At 37.6% G+C, this 16503-nt stretch overlaps 1 protein-coding gene across 1 annotated transcript in view; it reads left to right on the top strand.

Annotated features, from left to right (window-relative positions):
• The window catches only part of AASDHPPT (aminoadipate-semialdehyde dehydrogenase-phosphopantetheinyl transferase), a 34602-nt gene extending 18385 nt beyond the window's left edge, over window positions 1-16217 (top strand). Inside the window, exons 3-6 of the mRNA XM_065649945.1 lie at window positions 978-1099; window positions 1607-1768; window positions 10180-10257; window positions 12316-16217. Coding sequence (XP_065506017.1) covers window positions 978-1099; window positions 1607-1768; window positions 10180-10257; window positions 12316-12474 — 521 coding nt within the window. The 3' untranslated portion in view covers window positions 12475-16217. The remainder of the gene's footprint in view (window positions 1-977; window positions 1100-1606; window positions 1769-10179; window positions 10258-12315) is intronic.
• The last annotated feature ends 286 nt before the right edge of the window (window positions 16218-16503 follow it).

The raw sequence follows: 16503 nt of genomic DNA, 5'->3' as shown, positions 1-16503 counted from the left end.
TACTATCCCTACTAAAGAAAATATATTGCTTTCTGCCATTGTTTGTTTAGTCAGCTGTAAGCCCTATTGGACAGATTGTGTGGTATGCTGATTAATGATCTAGGCTGTGGGTGATTAGCCAAGCATGCAATGAGGTCCACAGCTTCCAGTGTACTATAGAAATGCCATTGGTCAATATGACCACACAGTCTGTAGTGTCTTCTGCAAAGTACATTTAGACTAGTGGGGAGAAGCGGTGTAGCCCCTGAAGAGCTGATGCAATGCTACACAGATGTGCTTATTTTTAGAGGAGGCTTAAATTTAATCTAAGGATTTGAAAGTTTGGTTAATTTTTGGTTTTGTGTGTTATTGTTTGGGGTTTTTTTGTTTTTGTTTTTTCTTGATATCTTTTTTACTGTGATTATGGACATCTCCCTACCTATGTTTTTCTTGCAGAATAAACCCAAAAAACTTAATATACATGTGATAAATTGGGAGATTGTATTTCTACATGTGCTTAAATAGTGTTTCACATCTCAGCATCTGAGGGCAGGAGGCAGAATAGCCTGATTAATTCTGACAGCCAGCCTGCTGTTTTATAAAATGTTACTAGATCAAGCTCTCAGATGTCAAAGACTGTATATACTACTTTTGTAGCTGAATATAAATTTTTTAATATAAAATCACTTCTGATTAAATACTTTTCTTTTTAGAGAATGCTGAAAATATGCAATATGTTTATCTGAAAATATGTAATATGTTTGACTTTCATTTCACATTTTTAATGTGGTAATTCTGCTATAGGAATGAGTTTTTTCATACTGTGTCCTGAATAGTCATCAGCATCACTGCTTTGAGGCTATATAAATTCAGATTATATAGCAGATTTGGTTCATAATTTTTTTCTTTTTTTTTTTACTAGAGCAATAACATGAGGTAACTCATTTGCTTATTATTACTATTCTGTTAAAATTTCTGTAAATATCTCTAATTTATAGGTAGTAGCTCAATTCCAAATTTCTTTCGCATCATGAAGCGGCAGTTTACTGAAACAGAGTGGGATGTAATCAAGTCTATGAGTAATGAATGGATGCAGCTGGATATGTTTCATCGGCATTGGGTAATACTTTTTTTTTCTATTTAAAGACTGCAGTGCTATAACCTGCACATTCTCTTTCGCTATATTTTTTTAGTATTTTCATTAGGGTAAAATTATATATTAAATTATATATTATACTTTTTATAGTTATGTGTTCATGTGGAGATAATATTTTAATAGATTTTATATTTTAGTGATTTTTTTTTTAATGTCAGAGTAACTTTGAGAACCATAGTACAGCTGACATTTCAAGAAGAATTTGTGCCTGGCTTTAAATGCACACCCAGAACAAGGTAAAGAGTTCATATCTGTATGCACCACTAGGTAATTCTGGTTGCATGTTGCAAGTTAGGCTAGGTATTAACGTTACTGATAACTTTTTCTCTTGATAATTGCATCAGTCTACCCTCACATGTACAGTAGTACGTCTTAAATTTATTTGGCCTACAGTGTCTGCTCAGAAGTAGTGTTTATAGAACAGTTTGAAAACAGCCAGTATGCACAAAATACATTTATTCTGTGTTTTAGGCTTTAAAGGAAAGCTTCTTAAAGGCTATTGGAATCGGAATTGGCTTTAACTTGCAAAGAATTGAATTTAATGTGTCCCCATTGCAACTGGAAATAGGGAAGGTATATAAGGAAACAAAAATGCTTCTGGATGGAGATAAAGAAGAAGAGTGGACATTTGAGGTAAGAAATATTCAAATTTATTTTTTCAATAATGATAAACAGCCTGAAAACCATATGATTGCATTTCATATTTGATTTTTTTTAATTGCAGCTTCACACCTTTGTTCTGTATAACCACATCGTACTTGTATCAGTCAAAACTTAGGATATAAATCCACAGCATTTTAAAGTATTTTTGATGATTGCAAAACACCTCAGAGATATATTAATTATAATGGCTTTTTATTTTTTCTGTTCCTGGAGTATATTTCTGGCACTCTCTGAAATTCATCCCAGGGTATAGGGGAAGTTCACTGAAGCATATTCAGACCTGACTTCTGAACAGTGTCTAAGATTTTAAAGTTCCTCATTAGTTGGTCTAGAATGGGACTAGTGATTAACCAACCTCATTAGTTAGTGTTTATGTTAAATGTTTGAAGTGGAGGAGGTGTCTTCATCTCCTTTGGGTTTCTTTCTTCTTCTCCATACGAGCTGGTAGAAACATGTGCTTTTATGGGTTTGGAGTTAGCGCACTGATGGCTGCTGTCTGTGGGAATGGAGAGATGCAAAAAACTCGTCTTTGCTTAATTGGAACATCAGTTTGTGCTCAATCTTTTATCTGAGTTTTGGGGTTTTGTTTGGTTTTCCTTCTTGAAAGTTACTGACACTTATCACTAAAACACCTATCCTGTTAGATTTGGTAGAAAATGATCAATAGTATCTAATTTAGTTTAAAGGGTGTAGAGGGAAAGAACCGATAGGGACATGGTTTAGTGGTGGACTTCGTAGTGTTAAGTTAATGGTTGGACTTGATGACCTTAAGAGTCTTTTCCAACCTACATGATTCTGTGATTCTGTACAATGTTCTCAAATTATTTGATTACCCTCAGACACCAAGTTAAAAAAAATCTCAATACCATTTCTCTACACCTCAGAGGGATTTTCTGCCAACCACTTAAAACAAAGGAAGAAATACAAATGAGATTGTGACTTTAAAATTGTCTGTAAAGGGCACTTTGTACCAATTTGCTCTAAGTTTGTGCAGCTGGTATATAGCTGACTAGCAAGTCAAAGAATACATACATTGCAATTTCACAAAGAAGTCAAGCACACTTTTCAGTAAGAGTACTCAGTTTCCATTGCACATTTACATTTTGAAAATAGCTACATAGTTGGTGGCAGCTGTTCCAGTAGAGCTTGTCTAAATGACAAATTCCTGGTGTATGCTTGTTTTGTGTAGTATACAAACTACGTGTATGATATGCATGTAGTAAAAAAAGAATGTATATACCAGTAACATTTAACTTGAGCTGTAAGTTGGCCTCTTCACTTTTCTTTTCACTTCTTTCTTTTCAGCGTTTCTAGCCACATTTGGTTTTATGTTATTTTAAAAGTCTACCAATACTAAATCAGCCCTCTTAGTGATATTGCCATACTGTCTAGGAATTGAGTATGTAATAAAATTCACTATTATAGAATTATAGACTGGCAGAAGAAAGTCTTAGAAGAGACTGTAACACATCTTGTAATAGAATGCTTGCTTTATTAATACTAACAGGGGACCATTGTCAAGGAAGCATCTGCCTCTTTTGACTGACTTGTAGAACTCCTGATTTTTGTCTTTGATGACGTCTGTGGTCAATTGATAAAAATAGCCTGAAGATGATGATGTAGATAGCTCCGTGTATTACTTAAATGCTTTGTAATTATTTGATTTTTTTCCTTATTACTTGGTAATTACTGCTAGAATCCTAATGTAATTTTTGTCTGAGGAATGTCTCATATTCAATACTTGCCCCTCTGCTTCCCAAGAGCACAGCCTTATAACAAGGCATATGGGAGTATTTCATTTTTTTTTTATTATCAAGTTTAATTTAAATACAAGCTCAATTGGGATATAATTTCGTTTAAATATCAACACTTATTAAAATGAAATTGAAAAAAATAATTAGTTTTTCAGTAACCAATCTGCAGCTGAAAATTAAGCATCACTTTTTTGTCTTCTCCCAAGTTTCTATTAATTTTGTGCCTGTTTTCTTACTTACAAAAGTCTTTTCTTGTTCCATTATTTGCCCCTGGGCCAAATTCTTGAAACAGTTTAACTGAAAACACTAATAGTGAGAAATTTGGAAGAATCACCCAAGAGACATGATCGAGAATCACCTGTAAGACTGCATATTACTGGTATAGTATTTTATTTGTGTTCCCTGATGTGCTCGGTTTGCTTGAGTGGACTTTATATTTTTTTATCTAATAGAAAATGACCTCACAGTTTTGCTTTTCAGATCTGCCTATGTCTTTATGACAAGAAATGATTGAAGAGAGCAAGGCTGTTTAAAATCCAATTAGTGCATATTGTGGATTGTTTTATCTCAGTTTTAAAGATAATCTAATTTACCAAAAACAGAAGAGAGAAATAAAGAGGATTTTACCCACTTAAATTACAGAAAATATTCTGAAATCTCCTTCAGAAAGTACCATGTAATGTGTGAAAAACCCCACAACTTAAAAGCACAAAGACAAGAAAAATATCTACCACCTTATACTTGTCATGACAAAAAGGTCAAGAGAAATACTAGTGAATCAGAGTAAATCAAAGTTGACACTGTTCAGACACCCTGTAACCGTTCACAACAAGAGCAAAGCCTGGTCATATTGAAGACAGAATTTTCTGTGAACATTAAAAAAACCCACGACTTTTTCTGTTATTTCTTTCTAAATATCAAATGAACTACCTAGTTGTGTGGTTGACTATTTGTTGTCCCTTTAGCAAGGGTTTAGTTTCATTAGAAATGTCTTTGCCCTCCTCCACTCCTCATCTATTTTTGAGCTTGATAGAAGGCAGCAGCTCAGAAACAGCCTCTTGTTGTTTGAGCTTGATGGATCGGTTTAGCTTTAGGTGCTTGTTTTCGTACAGAACTCTAGAGATTGCTACTCAGATTCCCTCCAACTGTTTTGGAAGGAGTAGGAGAAAAAAACAGTAAAACTTCATTTAAAAACATAAATTTAAGATATGTCTGCTATGTGTGTTAAATATGCTTAAATAAAGCAGTGCACACTTTGCTCATTTTAAAAAGGTTAATTTGTTTAGTAATTAAAAGTTTCTTCTTATATTCAGATGGAACCTCCTGTGCTTCAGCCTGTGCCCATTGCCCCTCATCCTATCGTTGGGCACCACTGAAAGGAGTCTGGTCCCATCCTCTTGACATCCATCCTTGAGATATTTGTAAACATTGATGAGATCCCCTCTAAGTCTTCTCTTCTCCAGGCTGAACAGACCCAGCTGTCTCAGTCTTTCCTCATAAGAAAGATGCTCCAGACACCCCATCATCTTTGTAGCCCACTGCTGGACTCCCTTCAGTAATTCCTTGTCCTTCTTAAACGGGGCAGCCCAGAACTGGATGCAGTACTCCAGATGCGGCCTCACCAGGGCAGAGTAGAAGGGAAGGAGAACCTCCCTCGACTTGCTGGTCACACTCTTCTTAATGCACCCCCAGGATACCATTGGCCTTCTTGGCCACAAGGGCACATTGTTGACTCATGGTCAACCTGTTGTCAACCAGAACTCCCAAGTCCCTCTCTGCAGTGCTGCTTTCCAGCAGGTCCATCCCTAATTTGTACTGGTGCGTGGGGTTATTCCTCTCCAGGTGCAGGACCCTACACTTGCCTTTGTTGAACTTCATTAGGTTCCCGGAAGGAGGAAAACGCAGACCACACTTTGCATTTGGAACATGATTGCACTGCCTGTCCTGGAGAAAACAAAGAGCATTCTAGACCCTGGCAACTCCTCACGCAGCGAATTCCTCCAAGCAGTGAGAGTTTCTTCCCCGACCCAGCACCTCAGTTTTATACTGAGCATGACATGACATGGTATTAAATATCCCTTCAGTTAGTTTGGGTCAGTTGTACAGGCTGTGTCCCCTCGCAGCTTCCTGCAAAAATTAACCGTGTCCCAGCTGACCCAGCACATGCACAAATAATCGTTTGCCTTTTTATCACAACAAATATTTGCTTGGTTTCTCTATATGCAAACACATTATTTCCAGAATATGAATTTTAAACTGAGTTTATCTATGTCAGTTCGAAACATATTTAGTGATTGGTGTTGGTGTGTGACTGTAATGGAGTCTTTCACCCGCAGTAAGAGAAGTTATTCCTGTTGTGTTGTCAGAAATAAAAAAGAATGAATTTTTTTACTTCTAAGACTACCTAATCCAACGGCATTCACCCAGCAGTCAGTTCTGCTGGCTGGGAAGGCACAGTTTCCTCATAAGCTGTCTATTGTTGAGTGAATCCAGCGCAATTTGAATCCCAGGCACATCATTCTGCTGAGCCTTTGAACCGAGGTCATTATAAGTCTCAGTGTGCCTGTAGCTTGATCAGTTCTAGTAATGCTTTGGTTATATGCAGAGAGAACCAAATTTTGATCCATCATATGTTTTCTGTTTTATAGAGAGGAACCTTCGCAAAACAAAGGCAAAGGCATTCCTCTTTTACTTCAGAGGCATTCCTGTACACTTGTCCTCTTTCTCTTTTTGCTTAATCATCTACTTCCATTTAAGAAGTTGGATTTATTCTATAAGCTGGTATAGCAATATCTCCAAATGAGTAGGGAAGCAAGCTGATTAGCTGTTTTTATGGTTTCAGTATGTTTCATTAATTCCATACCTTAAGGTTTTTGCTGGCCACTAGTAGGGGCAAGAAGAAAATGTCCTTCCCTTCTCCGTTTGCGTTGGATTTCTCTGAAGCAGCAAAGATCAGATGAAGGGCATAGTTTGTTACATTTTATTGCAACATGCTGAATACTATTTTGTGATCACAGAGGATACAGGAAGGAAGGAGGTTGGAATCTTCTGAATTTGTTATTCGTTGAGCCAGGTCTCTGCAGGGGAATGATCCCTGTTATCTAAAGAGTTACTACCTGTTGAATGCAGCTTTGAGCTGACAAAAAATTATTTTTTTTAACGATATGTAAAAGACTTTATAATATGTTTATAGTTATGCAAACAAGAAGTAATGCATAAGTTCACATCACAAAAATAAATTTGTGTATTTAGCTTAAAGCTGTAGCACCGTTGTTTGCAGATTTCTGACTACAGATGTAGGCCACAGCTGAATGTGCTGCATCCTCTGTTTTCATCAGTCTTTAACCTCTTGCACGTGAAAAAATGAAAGAAAAGGGGAAAATAAAGTGATGAAAAGCAGGATGTGGTCACTTTTCCATCCAGACAGACACAAAGCACTGCCACCCTCGAACTATATAAATTGTTTAGCAACACTTGATTAAACATCTAATTTTCATAATATTTTTTATTTTCGAAGGAGTTACAGAAATGTGTGCGTTTTGTACAAATGGTTGGAGTTCATCAAACTTGAGGTAGCATTCTTTATGCTTGACTTATTTGCAGTCTTCTAGTCTAGTAAAGGAGTGGAAAACCCAGTAAAATACCTCATAGTAAGTACACCTATAGATCCTGCAGTTGTGGGAAATACTACTTACTGCAAATTTGTTAGTGTTTCTCACGTGTATTAAATGTATCTCCTAATCTATAACAGACAGAATTGAAAGAGTCATTTTCTTATTAGTGCTTTGCAGAAAGGTAAAACAACAGGAATTTGATGTTTTAAGTAGTTGAGAGAAACAAAGTTCTCTGCTCAATCTGTCAAATAGGCGCAGTAGTTCTTCTCCCATACCAGCACCTGTCTGCCAAGACACCTACATCTTTGCTAGTAAGGTCCCCCAACCTTATACTGCTACTACACATGACTAGGGCATCTGATGTCTTGGCTGAGTTATGTTGAGTAGATATGAGCACAGCATCTTGGCCCGCTTTTTTTTTTTTTTATATACAGGTCTGTTCGAGGATCACAGAAATGGTATCTTTGCAACTGAAACGTTTGGAAAATACGATATAGTAGAGGAAGTATAGTAGAGAAGCCTAATTCAGGCTGACAGCATTGTTTAAAAAGACGTTTTGCTTAAATTCAAAAGTGGGGGGGAAGGCAACAAGCAAACACCCTGTCAGAGGAAACAGAAGAACATAATGATGCTTTCTTGATAATCATGCAATTGTTTTGGTTGGAAAAGACCTGTAAGATCATTGAGTCCAACTGTTAACCGAAACTGCCAAGTCCACCTCTAAACCATGTCCCGAAGTGCCACATTTACACATTTTTTTAAACACTTCCAGGGATCGTGACTCTGCCACTTCCCTGGGCAGCCTGTTCCAATGCCTGACAAGCCTCTCTGTGGAGAAGTTTTTCCTAATATCCAACCTGAACCTCCCCTGGTGCAACTTGAGGCCATTTCCTCTTATCTTCTCACTTGCTACTTGAGAGAAGAGACCAGCATTAGGTAGTTGTAGAGGGTGATAAGGTCTCCTCTCAGCCTCCTTTTCTCCAGGTTAAACAGCCCCAGCTCCCTCAGCTGCTCCTCATCAGACTTGTGCTCCAGGCCCCTCACCAGCTTCGTTGCCTTTCTCTGAACTCTCTCCAGCACCTCAAGGTCTTTCTTGTAGTGAGGGTCCCAAATCTGAACACAGGATTTGAGGTGCGGCTGCACCAGTGCCAAGTATAGGGAGACGATCGCTTCTTTAGTCTGCTGGCCACACTATTCCTGATACAAGCCAGGATGCTGTTGGCCTTGTTGGCCACCTGGGCACACTGCTGGCTCATACTCACCCAGCTGTCAATCGACACTCCCAGATCCTTTTCCACCAGGCAGCTTTCCAGCCACTCTTCCCTGAGCCTGTAGCGCTGCCTGGGGTTGTCGTGACCCAAGTGCAGGACCCGGCACTTGGCCTTGTTAAACCTCATACAATTGGCTCCAGCCCAATGACCCAGCCAGTCCAGATCCCTCTGTATGGCCTTCCTACCCTCCAGCAGATCAATACTCCCACCCAACTTGGTGTCATCTGCAAATTCTGAGGGTACACTTGATCCCCTTGTCTAGGTCATTGATAAAGAGATTAAACAGAACTGGCCCCAGTACTGAGCCCGGGGGGACGCCACTCGTGACCAGCCACCAACTGGATTTGGTTCCATTCACCACAACTCTTTGGGCCCGGCCATCCATACGGTTCTTTATCCAGCGAAGAGTACACCCATCCAGGCCCTGAGCTGCCAGGTTCTCCAGGAAATTGATGTGGGAAACAGTGTGAAAGATTTTTTTTAAGTCCAGATAAGCAAAACCTGCAGCCTTTTACTCATCCACTAAGCAGGTCACCTTGTTGTATAAAGAGATCAGGTTGGTTAAGCAGGACCTGCTTTTCATAAACCCATGCTACTGGGCCTGTTCCCTTCATTGTCTTGTATGTGCCATGTGATGGCACTCAGGATGATCTACTCCGTTATGTTTCCTGGCACAGAGGTCAGACTGACAGGTTGTTATTTCCCTGGATCCTCCTTTGTGCCCTCTTGTAGATGGGCATTATGTTGGTTAACCTCCAGTCAACTGGGACCTCCCTGGATAGCCAGGACTTCTGATAATACAGTGCAGTTAGATTATTTCCTAAGGAAGTGCAAACTGGAGGTGCGGTTAAGCCTCCCAGGAGAATATCCAGACTGCTAGCTGATTTTCAGATTAATGGCGATATGTAAATTGTTCATTTTGCTAGGTAAATTCTTGTTATTCTTGATTTGTATTTTAGAAAGTTTGTGCAGAAATTATGTGAAAAATTTTGGGTAAAGAAACCAAGAAAACATTATTTTCCCTCTTTATATATATTTAAAGAAAAAAGCCAACAGGGTCGTGACCTGACTATAGAATAAACATTGTTCAGAAACAGTATGTAAAAGTAGTTTTTTTCTGAAATGGATTGTTTAGCATGAATTCTTGGCCTTTCTAGAGGAAAACACTTCTAAACAAAGCTATTAAATAGCTAAACTGTATTACCAAATATATAGGTATACATCTGAAAATATTTTTGAGAAAAATTGATTTATATTTACACAGAGCAGCGCTCAGACTGCTGTGTCAGAAGTGTGAAGTTGTGGTCTTACATGCTGTCTGAAGCCAAAAGTGAAAGAGTCATTGGTTTAAGTTTCTGCTTACATTGTCATTTTTCAGAGTACCTCCCAGAAGTTCACAGTTCTTCGCACTGGAAAACAAATAGCTAAGATGGGTTGTATGCCTTGTGACTTAGAAGGGACTGGTAAAGGAACACTAAGGTCATAAACTTGAATATAAGTATCTACAAATGGGTGAGATGATGATAACCTATAGTAACCAGTTCAGCCCCACTAACTTTTTAATGTATCTTCATCCTTGAACTCTCCAACCAAACTGCTAAAAAGGACTATTGATTTTGAATGTCATTATTTTAAATGATGTTCTGCTGTTGTTCTAAACCATAATCTAAACATTTGAATAGTCTTTGCTGGAAACAGAGTAAAGAAAATGCATTTACATTGCCTTTTTTCATGTTTACTAGGAAACCCGGTTAGATGACCATCATCATGTTGCAGTGGCTCTTGGGAAACAGGAGAGATTTGGGCAGAAGCATTCCAATGTAAGAAATTATGAAATATTTTCAGGTCTTGGTAACTAATTACTTGAACAAAAACTTCATCTGATGCTGTAGCTAAAAATGTGTTAACTCAGATGTAGGGCCAAGGAGAAAACTTATCTTAAGCACAGCATTAACCAGATCGCTACTGAACTGTTACCTCTAGTTCTGTTGTGCCTGTTTCAGGAAAGGTCTGAGAAGGAGAAATTGTTTCAGAGGACAGCAAAAGACAGTGTCAGATCTGTGTTAACAGTGTTCCCTGTGTTCAAGGGAAGATTAAGTGATTTTTGTCACAGCCTGTTAGTACTCATGTGGGAAAGATGGTTTTCACAGAGGGAAATGGAGACAGTGGACCAGTCTGGATTGCTAAACTAGTACAGCACCTCACCAAGCTGATTTTAATGGGGAACTGTCAGTGCATGTGTCCCAGAACAGATCCATCTCTCAAACACCAGTATGACAACATAACCCTTGAGACATGCAACAGCAACCAACAGATGGGAAGAACAGCAGTGTTAGTCTTCATTTCATGTGGTCTCTCTATTGAGAGAACCAACAAAGCTACTTAAAAGCTTTTCAGGATTTTCTGTGTAATTTAACAAAGGCCTGAAAATAGCAATAAAGGTGAAATTTGAGGCAGACTGTCAAGTTGTAGCTGAAATAGCTAGACAGTCAGCAAAGTGTGACAAATTGCCAGGTTTGTCTGTGGTGTTTTAGTTGCTCACAAGAAAATGGGGTTTCTGTTATTTAAATACAAAGATTCTACCAGGAACTAGGAACAAAAAAATCAGTATATGAATGGATAAAAGTATGGAAGTCATCATGCATGCATCTGTCATGGTCATAAAGTCAGAGTCAGTGTTCATGGATAACACAGAGAGGCAGATCTTTAACTAGTATTGGTTAGGGGTTTTTTTAAGAGGGAAAAAAAAAAAAAAGTATAGATTACCCTCGAGGATTTACTGTGGTAAATCAGTGCTCAAATATTCTTTAGGAAAATATGTGCAATCTGTTTGACGGGACATACTCAAGTTTGCAGTGGGGCTACATATCATCCTTGTACAGGAATACTGGTAATTGTCAGTCTGAGATGAAAAGAAGTTGACCATTATTTTTAAAGACAATTACCTAAGTATTCTACAAAAAACTTGGGATTTTTCAGTATTTACCTTAACCATTACTGCCACACACCTTAAAATTATCATAGAAAGAATGGGCATGGTATCAAGAGTTATGATGAAAAATATTTGAATCAAGAAAAATCTCAAAGGCATACTTGTCCACTGACTAAATTTTTGATGACCTAAATTTCATTAGCTCTATTCACTAAAAAAAGGTCATTTTAAATAGGACAAGTGAGTGTTCTGTGACTCCTCAATACGGAAATGAAGTGCCTCTTCAGGAGTCCTTCTAATAGGAATGTGGAGGAAATAAATGTGGCCTTGGCTCTTTCTAACAGAACTGTGAAAAAGGATTCTATGTGTTGCTAGTTGTGTTGAGAGGAAAAGGTGTTCTTCATCTTAGTTCAAAAAATTGAGTGTGTAGACATTATGCATTTGCTTCAGGATGTCAGTGCTTGTTTCTATTCCCTCTCTGCTATCACAAGAGTAATTCATCATGTCCTATTTCCAGAACATGTAGTTTGAGTGAGCTTTCTTCCCAACCTGAAGTACCTACACTTCACAGGAAAAAACAGTTTTTACTTTAAAGTACCATAATTTAAATTCTCTAGTGTCAAGAATCTTAACAAAATGTCTACTAGTGATTGCTGTGTGCTTGAAGATACAGAACATTTATCTACACTCTTAGCTAGATTTAGACAGTTATCTGAGGTGGGTCTCAGCAAAAGATGTCTGAGTTTATAATTTTTTATAATTCCTGTGTGGGCTATAAAATATCTTTTCACAGAATCACAGAATAGTTGGGGTTGGAACAAAACTCTGGAGATCATCCAATATTTTCTTTCTTCTTCAGTAAGCAATGTGTAGTTTAAACTGGACAGGGAATATTGCAGGAAGAAAACTGAGATTTATTGATTCATGTAATATCTGTTTTCCTTAGGTATGTTCCGTGGAGCCTAACCGACCACAGTTTACATTATTGACTTTTGAAGATTTAGTTGCATCTGGTATTCCAGTTGCACCTGAGGATTCTGCATATTGGGATAGTTTTTGTTCTAAGCAGGAGAGTCCAATGAAACAGAATTTACATTCAAGATAAGAATACTTACAAGAAAAAGAAAATTGTCGAAGTCTTTATGTTGTTACTCTATTGTAAACAGTGTGGGAATAAGTGTGTGTGTGTAAATTAGTCAGGTTTTTCGTTATTTCCTCATTTAAACAGTCTGATTTTCACCTTTTAAAAATTGCCATTGTTTATTAATATCTTAAGGATTATCCTTCATATCCTTTTTGCTTACAATCTTTGTTATTTGAAGCTTCCTGTATGTAACTTAGGGGTCGATTTTTAACTGTTCTTTTTGTATTTTTTTGTCTCAGCAATAGATGTAAGCCAAATAGCAGTTGATTTTTCCTCCACTTGCATTTACTTCTCCACTGCCCTAGACACTAAGTCGTGTGGGGGAAACAAACAAACAAACAAACCCTATTTACTTTTTTCCAAATAGTCTGGTAACAGACATTTGAAGACAGAATGTTTTATTGTCTACAGTAAATTAAAATTTCTGGAGATTTGTAGATCTTGAGTGCACCTTTAGAATTTTTTATATTCTTTTTCAAAACAAATCCTATTTTGTGCCATTACTTCTCACTTTTCTTCTAGAAGTCATAGATACATTATGGTCTATCTAAATGTAAAGAAAAGTATTGAACAGAATGAGTCATACTGAATGAAGGGATTTCCACAGCTAAAGAGTTCATTTCTGTCCTACAGTTAAACATAGATCTTCAGTGAATTTGGGTTTGTGTACAACTTGGCTGCCCTCTGTAGTCTGACTAAAGGAGAATCTACTTGTAGTGTAACCATTGAAGCCATGCCTTCTTACAAAGATTAATAGAAGTTTTACAAAGATTAATAAAAGATTTAAAGAGAGAAGGATATACAAGCTTTTGGAGTTTTGCTGTAGATAATTCCAAATTCAAATAACGCTATTAAAAATTCCTGCTTCAACCAGTTCTGAGTAATATTTTGTTTTGATTTGAATGACTCTCTCCTCTTGCATGGTAATCATAGTTATCATAGTTTTTGGTGGTTTGCTTTTTTCCTCCAAAACTACAAATCAGCGAAGCAGTGACTCTTCTCTCCAGACTCCATAGGGCTTAAATTAGATGTCAGTAACTTCAAATCTGAAGTTAACAGAAATACACAGTAATTTATATACAGATTGTAAGTCAAGTATTCCAGACTGTTTTTTTTTAAGTGAAATACAACTCAATATAAATAATTGGCACTCCATGAAGGGCAGAAAAGGCTATTCAGTGGATATTTAATGGTATCACTTACTGGGATAGGATATTCTTAACTGACTCAGTTGACTCTGGTTTATTCTGTTTTACCCCAAGTGTACTATAATGCCAGATGGGCAAACACATGAAGATGCTTAAAAGCCGAGATAACTAGAAGCATTGCCAAGCTGAAAGAAAGGACTTGTTCTGCCATAGATTTGGGAAGTCTGCAGAATAAGGAGGCCTCTTCAGAGGATGAGAGTCTGGAGGGTACTGAGCTCCATGGATGGCTGGCTGTTAACTGGTCCAGTACATGCCAGTGGTCACCAGTCACTGAGGACGCCATCAACTGCAGCCGTACCAGCCAGTTTAAATTGCCAACTTTTTTGCTGGGAAAATGAAATGAACTGCAAATATGGGATGAGATGAAGAGGGAATTTTCAGATCTAGATTTCTGGGGATAAAGGAACTAATTTAATGGTAAGATGAGTTATTTTTGCCTGGGGACAGGGTCTCAGAACAGATCTTTTTCTCTCATTGGAAAGAGTTTTACAAGTATTAATGAAATTATTTATAATATTGTGCTTGCATGTACTTAGAGGAGAAAACAATCTTGTTAAATTAGAAAATTATACTTGGTTTGCTTGCCATGAATATGATAATGTTCAGGCCTGTGTCTAATTAGAAAGGTTGACAAAGGAATTTGTTTTGGTTAGCTTTCCTTGAAATAAAAGCATAGTTTCTAACAGTACAGACAGAATCATCTAGAAGATGGCAGTTCCTCACATTATGATTTTTTCCATGTCTTTGAATTACACTGAGCCACTTGAAAAATAAGATTAATCTCTTTTCTTTGACCTTAGGTAGCAATAATGTTAGGTGAGGCCTTATGAGGAGCCACTTGAGTCAGGTTGTTTAACGTCAGTGCAAATGGACAGAATTTTTGCACTTGCTTTTAGCACTGTGGGAAAGAGCAGCTGTATAGTTATGGAATTATCAGCTAAAAGCATGCTGCTAAAAGGCCAGCAAGACACTCTTGACTCTTTATGAATATGAATGGTCCTTCTTAAAGTCATTGGAATGTTATTCTGGGCATCTGGGTTCTGTAGATGCACGTATTGAAATAAATGTTGCTAGCATGTACATATAAGTTAATGTAATCTCACAGTTTTAATTTTTTTTTTTTTATTTCACCACCACACTTTCCCTTATATAAAAAGTTGGCCATAGCCCTGGCTTCCTTTGCATTTCCTCAGAATACAGTATAAATGTCCATAGTTTCTCTTAGAAGTACTGGTCCCGCACAGCCCCAGCTTCCGTCACAAGCTCAAGTTGTTGTCCCAGTCCGGTGCAGATGAGCTGACCTTTGCTGGTCTCCCATCACTTTTCTATCTGCAAGAAATTCCCCAGTTGTGTCTAGAAGCCCTCTGGCCTTTGGCTTCCTTCTTTAGAGCTCCAATCCATTATCTGTTTTCTTTTCTAAATACTGCCCTAGACATGACTATACCACATACTTGGATCCTAAAAGTTAAGCAGCTGCAAAAGCACCAGCTCTGTTCCACATGAGCCTTTTTCAGCAGGGGCTGTGACTGGGTAGTCTTTTTCCCTATTGAGCAGGACTGACCAGTCTCCTGTTCCTCAAAGTGTGGATTTAGATCTTCGATCAGATCCACTGCATTTAGTTTGGACATATTATCATGTTTAAACCTTTGTGTATCTTGTAAAAAAAATGTTAGAGTGGATTAGGAACTTCAGGGGATAAAACTGTTCAAGACAATTTGCAGCCATGTGACAAGAGACTGGTGCTGTTTGATGTGAAAATCTGTAACTCTGAGAAGTGGATCATAGGAATTTGCACTTTCCCTTTCACAAAGACTGTAAATCTGTACAAGAAATATATTATTACTATATAATGGGATCAAATGCACTGATATTAGTCAAATGTACTGATCTTAGACAAGAAATCATAGATGTAGCAACAGAAATAATGTAAATATGCTTGTAATTTGTATGTTCTTGGAAACATCCTGGCAACAACTAGCCTTTAAACAACCATCTTTACCCAAGACATTCCAATAAAGCCATGATCTGCAAAGAAAATCAAGATAGGATGGAAAAGGCAGCTGTACAAGTGAGCGTAGACTGTCTCTTTGTTGGAGCTTTACAAGCTCATAGTGCTACAATCTACAAAGAGGATAAGTGGTGCTTGGGCAGGATTGACCAAGTCTAAACCAGTGATTCAGACGTCCCTCCTTAACTGCTGCCTCATTTGGCAAGTGGCTGGTCTTGCTAATTTGCACTTCATATTCTTCCAGAATTACAGATATTTTGAATTGCTCTACACTGTATAGAAAATGTAAGCATCAAAATAAATTCTGAATTCTTCTCAAGAGAGCCAACATTTTAAAAGTTTTTTTCAAAAAGTCACTTTTCGTAATATGCTATTTTCTTGTGCTGTACATACAGGGGTTTTTTTATGGCCAGGTACTATGTGTGACTCGTATTTCTGCTAAGATTGAATTTAATTTCTTTATTGAAATAAAAAGTGGTTTATTTTGTGTTTGTGTTCTTGTTTTGTGTTGTCTGTCTGGTTCTACCTTTCTCAGTTATTTTTTTGTCTCACTATTATTTAGATCCAGACATAGGTGGGATTGCTGAAACACTTGCCTAACACTCCTTTGTTATTTTTTGAAACAATTCTTGGGAACACAAAGCTGTGTACTCATAGTGACATCCTTTACATGGATTCTGAAGCAAAGGTCTGGACCAGCTGTCTGCTCTCTGGCACTCCTGTAAGATGAGGTGTGTCCAAGTCTCTCTCAGGGACAAAGACACTCCCTGTTGT

The sequence above is a fragment of the Caloenas nicobarica genome, chromosome 1 (genome assembly GCF_036013445.1).
Source record: "Caloenas nicobarica isolate bCalNic1 chromosome 1, bCalNic1.hap1, whole genome shotgun sequence".
Taxonomy (NCBI): domain Eukaryota; kingdom Metazoa; phylum Chordata; class Aves; order Columbiformes; family Columbidae; genus Caloenas; species Caloenas nicobarica.
The sequence above is the reverse complement of the archived record's forward strand: the minus strand, read 5'-3'. Positions and strand labels throughout refer to the sequence as shown.